At 40.7% G+C, this 8,834-nt stretch overlaps 1 protein-coding gene across 1 annotated transcript; it reads right to left on the reverse strand.

Annotated features, from left to right (window-relative positions):
* Positions 1-241: 241 nt before the first annotated feature.
* Positions 242-3,633, reverse strand: LOC143924460 (hemoglobin subunit beta-3-like). Its single transcript, XM_077448784.1, has 3 exons — positions 3,463-3,633; positions 1,093-1,315; positions 242-466 (listed from the first exon to the last, which is right to left on the reverse strand). The coding sequence occupies exons 1-3, from the start codon at positions 3,552-3,554 to the stop codon at positions 338-340; spliced, it is 444 nt and encodes a 147-aa protein (XP_077304910.1). The 5' UTR covers positions 3,555-3,633; the 3' UTR covers positions 242-337.
* Positions 3,634-8,834: the final 5,201 nt, after the last annotated feature.

An 8,834-nucleotide genomic window follows, 5' to 3' on the forward strand; every position in this document is an offset into this window, starting at 1 on the left:
GAAAGGACTAGTTGATTGTGTTTGTCCCCTAGGAACAATAAATTCAGTCCTCCCTTGGCGGAGACTGTTAAGTGCCAGGATAAGAATAGCATTCATGAAATATCCATTCCAGACTCTTTATCTTTGTCCTCTGAAATCAGTTAGCCCAACTAGGAAATTCACCAAACAAACCTATTTTCATTTACAGGCCACCTTGTTAATTTAGCATTTACAAATAAATATGACATTACAGGAGGGAGCTTTTTTCATTTTTTTTTATTTACATGCTCTACAAATGGAACACACATTAATACACAGCCTCAGTGAAAACTATGCTGCTTTCTGTTCATGTTGTAGTTTACTGATAGCTGTGGCTAAGAGCATCAACCAGGACGGCAATGAACTTCTCCCATGCATGCTGGACTTGAGGACTAAAGGCAGATCCCAGTTTGGCAGCCAGGACAATAACCAACACTCCTCCAAGACGCTGCATAAAAAAGCAACAATTTGGTATTAGTATTTAAATCGTTACATTATCAAAATATTTAATTAGAAAAATTGTGATATATAACAGCAAAGCAAAGCGCAAAAAAGTTTGTAAATGTGTTAAAGTGTACTACAACTACAGATCAGCAGTTGTTATTTATTCCTTAAGCTAAAAAAAAAAAAAAAAAATGTGTTGCTCTGGATTACTATCAACCGTTACTTTGGTTAAGATCATTTCAAAGCCATACTTTTTTTTTTCTTTTTTCTAGTTTTGGAAGGAGTACGGAAGGGTTATATTTTTTGAGGTGAAAAGTCATCTTCTAATGTGGGCACATAGTCAATTCAAAATTGTATTGTAAAGGTTATGTCTTCTAAACCTTTTAGAAATGTCATCATATTTCCTGTTTAGTCTCTAAGCAGCACATGGAAATCTCCCCCCATGAGTAAAACAGCAAAAAATAAAAATTAAATAAAAATGCTTGCTTTTAACTATTTCTTACTCTTTAAAATGAAAAAAAGTTTTGGATTTAAACATACTTACAAAGGTGACAAGGTCATAAAGTACATTTCTATTTTGTCAATAGAAAGCAGTCAAGCCCAATGTTAAATAAATATTAAGATTAATACCCTAAAGTTCTCAGGATCCACATGAAGTTGGTTAGCATGTTTCTCACTGAGGTTGTGTAGAGTGCCCTTCACGTTGTCTAGATGATGGATGGCATTGTCGATAGCTCCCAGGATCTTCTTGCCATGTGCGTGCACCTTAGCATTACCAGCAATTGCAGCTGGACTGGAGAGATTTCCAAAGGTGCCGAAATACCTCTGGGTCCAGGGGTAGACTAAAAACAGCCTATGAAAAATACAAGAAAACATGTTTGATTAATATTTTCCACCAGGAACCTTCAAACATATAGACATTATCAATGAATAATACAACTTCATGGGTATGATGCGGTACCTGTATGACTGAGTGATAAGTAAAGCCCGCACCGAGAGGGTTAACAACGCATAGGCAGAGGGCTGTCATGACTTTGTGAACATGACAGTCATTGGCAGATAGGGGTTGTTATTGTAAAGGGAACAAGGATTGGCTAGGGGATGTATGCTAGGAGGGGTTAGCAGAAAGAAGTGTAAACCCCTCCTATCACATGGGCAGCAGAGCACCAAGAAAGTTCCCACCCTCCCTCCCTGGGTATTGTAGCTGTAGATTAGGTTGTTTTCTTTTTCTTTGTATGTGTGTGTCTGTTCTTTGTATTTCAGGTCGTAATGGAAGTCGTGGCAGTGGCTGGTGTTTTGGTCTTTGCAGGTGAAGGAAAAGAGTGTGGAATGCAGAGTCAGGACCTGTCGGTGGTATGGGTCCTGAGGATGGTAATACAGTTGACTAAGGTTAGCTGGAAATGGGATGGGGACACTGCGGTAAGTGGGCGTCTTTGAGTCAGCATCTCGGCTTGAGGCCTAATAACCCACGGCAGAGGGACCGCAATGTCTATATATATATTTGGTTACAGATGTTTTCTGATTGGTGGACCTGCAAAGACCAACACTAGGTGGAGGGAGATAGAATTATATATATATATATATATATATATATATATATATATATATATATATATATATATATTTTGAGAGTTTTATATATGGTTGTTATTAATAATAAAGTTAAAGGCTGCTACGGCCTATTTTTACTCCAAAAGAAGTGGTATGGTCTTTATTTTAGAGGATAAGAAAGGGGAGTGTTTATAGGTTGTAGCATGATGCATATATGTTGTACATGAGTCATGTACCTGTGAACTTGTAGCAATTATTACTTGCTTGTATGTGTGCAAGGATATGAATAATGCAAAAAAAAAATATTATGTTATCACACTGTTTAAAGATATATGTTACTTTCAAAACTAACTTTATTACAGTATCTATAATGCAGGAAGTCCCATCTTAGGAAAACAAAAAGAAGTAAGAGAAAGAAACATCAGTAAAGATAAATAAATGCCAATTATAATTTTGTTAAAATACTTTGATAGTATTATTTTAATTAAAATAATTACACAGATTAACGTAACAAGCCAGGGAGTAGTGGAAGATTATATCCTCATTTCGAATTTTGTCTGACACCTCCACCGGCCGACCTTACTTTCTGGCTGTGATTCTTGTATCAGCAACATGATTGGGATTGCTTGTTTGCTCTGAGAGACTTGCACTTAATCATACTCAGGACACCAGTAAGAATTCAACTGACCACTGACTAGTGCTGTCTATGAACAATATAATAGCCTGTGTGACCTTTATTTTTTTCTATGCAATGATTACATGCCATGCACTTACTATGTCTTTTGAGATGACATTCTAAGTTTGTGAGCTAGCTACAAGCCTTTTCGTTCCCCTTGTGTGCCTGAATTAACCACATAGCAAAATTAAACCTCATTGCCTTTTTATATACATACACTTACTTTCTATTAAAAATATTGATAAGCTCCCGAAAAAGCGTCATATCAGGAAACATGTTGAGCTTGTTCCTCTAAAAATGGTAATCTGCTCCCACTCTGTTCAGGGAACTCCCAGTGGTCATTAAAGCTATTGACCCGATCCCATCGGTTAGAGTTGGATGTGTGGATTACTGCCTATATAAATTTGTACCTTATATGGTTTTAGTCACTCTTGTATATTTGTTATTAATAAAAAAAAAATTAATACATTGGTGCCTTTAAAGTCCATGATTTCTCCTAAATAAAATATATTTATAAACAATAAATGTCAAAAATATACAACAAATAAGCAAAACTATTGAATTCCACTTTACATAGTGCCTTATTAGGCAAGCCCAAATCTGATTCAATGAAGTATCAAATTTATTTTGTTTAAAATAGATTACATTGTGTAATTTGAAACCATGGAAATAATAAAGCATTAGAAGACTGTTAAATGATTCAGGTTAGAAGATACTGGTAGCATAGTAGAGAGATTCTGAAAAAGTAACAACACCAAGGAAAGTTGTTATACCTGGTAAGTGCTTCATGTCCATCCTGTTCAACATCGACCTTCTGCCACACAGAGTTGATGGCGGCCTTCTCTTCAGCAGTCCAGTGAACCATGGTGGTGGATTGAGTCAGATGAGAGTAGCTCCTGCTTCAAGAAGTAGATGGTGGATGGCAAACACAACTGTCTCCCCATTATATTTATAGTCTGCTTTGTAAGTTACACCTACATTTCATTTGTGCTTTGTCATAGTATCTCAGTTTAACTGATAAGTGAATCAAATAACTGACTATGCTGTTTTATATCATGCCTTGTTCATAGCTTATTTTCTATGTCTACATGCTGATCGCACAGAACTTGCTCTCAACATGCATAAGTCAAAAGCAGATAAGACAAACAGCTGTGCAACAGATACAATTCATGATACAGATCACCCAATTTTTACAGATGTATATTATGAAACATGGCGACAGATTTCATGTGTTACAGGTATTATACATAGGAATAATACTCTCAGATCACCATAGTTATATAGATAAATAAGATCATGATGATATCACCATCATGCTTGATTGCTTAGTAGCTTTGAAAGCACATTTTTAACTAAATGTATCAAATGTTATTCAAGTGTATAGACATAAAATGGAAAAATTTGGGCTAACCTATATTTTGGGTACATACTTTCCATATATTAATAATTTTTAATAGAAAGGCTCTATATATATATATATATATATATATATATATATATATATATATATATATATATATATATATATATATATATATATATATATTTTTTTTTTTATTATTATTATTTATATTATACACACACACTGACCAGCCAAAACATTATGACCTCTGACAGTTAAAGGCAATATCTCATTACAATGGCATCTGCAAAATTGTTGGGATGTACTAGGCAGCAAGTGAACATTTTGTCCATGAAGATGATGCAGAGAAAGCAGAAAAAAATGGCATTGCAGTTTGTTGTGTATGGCAGAGGTCTCCAACCTGTGGGCCACGGCCCAACACCAGGCTGTGGCGCCTCTGCTGCTGGGCCACGGAGGAGACAAGTAATGTCAGCAGTGACCTGCAAGGGAGAGAGATGACATCATCTCTCATGTCCCACACTGCTGTTTCGCCCTTACTTACAGGGCCACGAAAGCTGCTCTACACAGAGCTGCAGCCGCAACACAGGAGAGAGAGAATGATCTCATCTCTCACTGTGCACCCTCACTCTCATCTCTCCTCTCGTATGTGCCTGTGTTTCAGCTGCAGCTAGTTTACCCATGCTGAGGAGATGCTGACATCGCTGTACCTGGTTGCAAGTACTCTGCAATGTTGGGGGGAGGGAAGCTTGATTTTACACATAAATTAATTAATGACATCCCCATCTGGTGGCAGGCAGCGTGGCAAGTGACATCCCCATCTGCTGGCAGACATAGTGGCAAGTGACATCCCCATCTGGTGGCAGGCAGCGTGGCAAGTGACATCTCCATCTCCTGGCAGACATAGTGACAAGTGACATCCCCATCTGGTAGCAGGCAGTGTGGTAAGTAACATCTCCATCTGGTGGCAGGCATACCAACCATGGTGCTGGGATGATTAAAGCACTAACACCATCCATTCAGAAAAATCGCTTACCTCCCCGCGCATCACTGTCTGATTATTGGCCAAGCATGCACTATGAGCCGCATGCTTTGGCCAATCATAGCACCATCAGCAAAGAGAGCCATAATTGGCCAAAGGCAGGGTGCCTCAGGGGGTTAAGCCTATGTATCAGGGGGTTAAGCCCACGCCCCACACTATATAATGCTGCCTGCACGTCAGCCCTGTATGGTGTGTTGCTGACATTGATATATACATCCAGGCTTGCTAGATTTGACTGCAGGCCGTTCCTGGTGTACTGTTTCTAATATACTTCAGGCAGACAGGTGATTCAGTTAACTGCAGTGTAATTATATATGTAAGAAGTAAAAAAGAAAGAACTGCGCTAACCACAAATACCCAAAGTGAGTAGGGTATGTATATGTGCCAGACCCACAATATGGGTCTTAGTATCTTAATGTCTCTGAGACCACCTCCAAAATATAGTGCAAACCATATACAAATAAATGCAATTAAATACAAAAACAAACCATAAATGCGTGTCAATGATGTGAATTCCCCAAACACAATAAGTTCTTTTTGGACCAGGAAGGACGGGTTGGTCTCTGCGTTGGCGTGTATCCGGCCGGTGCACGCTTCTGTTTTGAACCTGCTTTTAAAGTCTTTTATGTAAGTGTATACGTTCGTTTTTGCAAATTAAAGTCATTTGGTTTTACACTATCTGGAGCCTATGTTTTTCCCTATGTGATACCACGTTGAGTTGGGAGTGATATGTGGAATAACAGCCATAACCCTATCGCGTGAAAGATTTGGGATCGCCTGAGGAGGAAGCGCTATCCGGATATCCTTTGACTATTGTCGCCTGTGGTGACCCTCTGTAACGGGGGGTCGCTTGGATCTGGTAAGGAGCCAATTCACTCATTCGGTGATGGGAAAAGCACATTACATCTCTGGAGAAGATTTTTAATTTGTGTACTTGTAACTCAGCTGTTTGAAGTTTTTCTTCACTGCTGTACTTCACTTGAAGTTTTACTTCACTGGTGTTCGTTTACCATATGGACATTCTATTATTATTTTTTGGTATATGACTATATGGACATTATATAGAGTGTCTCTAAATATAATTTTTTTTCGATAGTTCATCTATGTAAAAACTGCAAACATATTTTTTTCCATATTCTATTTTTTTACTCTTTAGGGGTATATGCACAGAGTTTGATATACTCATATTGTGTTTGGGGAATTCACATCATTGACACGCATTTATGGTTTGTTTTTGTATTTAATTGCATTTATTTGTATATGGTTTGCACTATATTTTGGAGGTGGTCTCAGAGACATTAAGATACTAAGACCCATATTGTGGGTCTGGCACATATACATACCCTACTCACTTTGGGTATTTGTGGTTAGCGCAGTTCTTTCTTTTTTATTTCTGTTTGGTGTATTCTTGGTGTACATTTGAATTGCAGCTTCCGTCCAATACCATTTGTATTCCGTAGCGCAGTTTTTCCCTTTTTTTCGTTCCTTTTTCCATATATGTAAGAAGGCCAGTATGGTGGCCTGAATTTATGGGAGGAGCCCGGGGGGTATTTAACCAGCCCACTCGCCTGTGGTCTTTGTAGGTTTCCTGTGCGCAATACTACGTCACTAGGCCGACTGCTCGAGTTTCGTTGCCATTCGGATAACTTCTCTCTACTAGAAGTCTCGTGGTTTTCGTTCCCGTTCGTGTTTTGTACAACGTCTCTGGCTCGACTGCCGCAGGTAAGGGTCTCGATTGACCTTCCTTTACTAGAAACATTTCTATTTTTGAGTATCATTAAAACCTGAAAATCTTGAGTCATTCGTTACGAAACCGGGTTGTTATCACTCAAAACGCACCATTTTCGCAGCGCCCTTCGTCCCCAGAGAGATAGGACATCACTCCTAGGGCACGATTCACCTGGAGCCATGTCCCAAGTCGGCAGCGAAGACCTTACCGCCCCCTTGTCTCCTCGCCCGCCTTCAGTGAGCGACAGCATACAGTCCTACAGGGGTTGAACTATCCCCAGGCTGACAGCAGAGCTGAGACGCAAGGGCATTCCCTTCCCCGCTACCGCTAGGAAGGCAGAGCTTTTCAGGCTCCTCTCTACCCCGCCAGCTACAGTCGGGCCCAGTACCCCACCTCAGGCTTCTCTCCAGTCAATCTCAGCGGCTATTTCTCAACTGCACTCAATGGTGTCGTCCTTAACCACTTCCCGACCAGCGCACGACGATGTACGTCGACCGAATGGCACGGGCAGGCATATTGGCGTACATGTACGTCCAATATTCGTTGCCGCCGTGCCATCGGGAGCGCGCCGCCGGCGGCGCGCTCCCGCGCTGGTCGGGACCCCCGTGAGTCCGGTCGCGGGACCCGCGGACTCGATCGCCGCGGGCATCCCCGCGATCGTCTCACGGAGCGGCCGAATGGAGGAAATGCTGTATAAACAACATTTTTACATTCTGCCTAGCAACTAGTGACGCTGATCTCTGCTCCATGTGATTGGAGCAGAGATCAGTGTACACTAAATGAAAGCCCAACCCCCCCACAGTTAGTAACACACCCCTAGGAACACTTAACCCCTACACTGCCACCCACTGGTTAACCCTTTCACTGCCAGTGTCATTTACACAGGAATCACTGCATTTATATAGCAGTGATTACTGTATAAATGACAATGGTCCCAAAAATGTGTCAAAAATGTCCGATGGGTCCCCCACAATGTCGCAGTCACAATAAAAATCGCAGATCGCCGCCATTACTAGTAAAAAAAAAAAATAATAAAAAATTATTAATAAAAATGCTATAAAACTATCCCTATTTTGTAAACGCTATAACTTTTGCGCAAACCAATCAATAATCGCTTATTGTGATTTTTTTTACCAAAAATATGTAGAAGAATATGTATCGGCCTAAACTGAGGGAAAATATGTTTTTTTATATATTTTTGGGGGATATTTATTATTACAAAAAGTAAAAAATAATGCGTTTTTTTCAAAATTATCGCTCTATTTTTGTTTATAGCGCAAAAAATAAAAACCGCAGGGGTGATCAAATACCACCAAAAGAAAGCTCTATTTGTGGGAAAAAAAGGACGTTAATTTTGTTTGGGAGCCACGTCGCACGACCGCGCAATTGTCAGTTAAAGCAACGCAGTGCCGAATCGCAAAAAGTGGTCTGGTCTTTGACCAGCAAATTGGTCCGGTCTGAAAGTGGTTAAACAACACGGTCACGGACGTCCAGACCAGAGTGGCGCTTCTAGAGGCTCACCCAGCCACAACCACCCCTGTTCCAGTTTCGGTCCCGCTACCACTGCCGACAGGTAACGCAGGGACATGTCCTGTTGTCCACCCAGCACATCTGGTGCCAGCCGGCATAAGGAAGGACATCTTGGACGGCAAGGATATCAACCTTGCCTCCCTGCTTATCTCAGTCCACGACCTTGCAGAAAACAAGGCCTACACATGGGGAGACGTCTCTGTAGTCCTCTAAGCTAAGGATCCTAGGCTGAACCGCAAACTCTCCATCCCAGAGTTTGCCCTAGCCTTTGGGATGCTTAGAGACGTCATTTGTTCAGCATCCCCCGCCAGAAGGGAAGAGCTGGACTTGTACCTCCACACAGTGGTGGACCTAGGTTACAAATACGGAGGCTTCGCCTTCTACGATTATCATCGTTCCTTCTCCGCCAAAGTAGCCGCTAAACTGGCACAGTTCCAATCACCCACGGACTGGAGCCTTATGGAAACCGAATTGTTCTGCCGGC

The sequence above is a fragment of the Lithobates pipiens genome, unplaced genomic scaffold (genome assembly GCF_037356315.1).
Source record: "Lithobates pipiens isolate NorthernLeopardFrog02 unplaced genomic scaffold, aLitPip1_a1.2 Scaffold_22, whole genome shotgun sequence".
In the NCBI taxonomy this organism is placed as follows: domain Eukaryota; kingdom Metazoa; phylum Chordata; class Amphibia; order Anura; family Ranidae; genus Lithobates; species Lithobates pipiens.

Excerpts from the sequence above, each read along its gene's own strand:
- LOC143924460 (XM_077448784.1), bottom strand. The coding sequence starts at position 3,554 with ATGGTTCACTGGACTGCTGAAGAGAAGGCCGCCATCAACTCTGTGTGG. Across the intron at positions 1,316-3,462 it reads GGACATGAAGCACTTACCAG|GCTGTTTTTAGTCTACCCCT; the intron begins GTATAACAACTT and ends TATTTTTCATAG. Across the intron at positions 467-1,092 it reads TGGATCCTGAGAACTTTAGG|CGTCTTGGAGGAGTGTTGGT; the intron begins GTATTAATCTTA and ends TTTTTTATGCAG.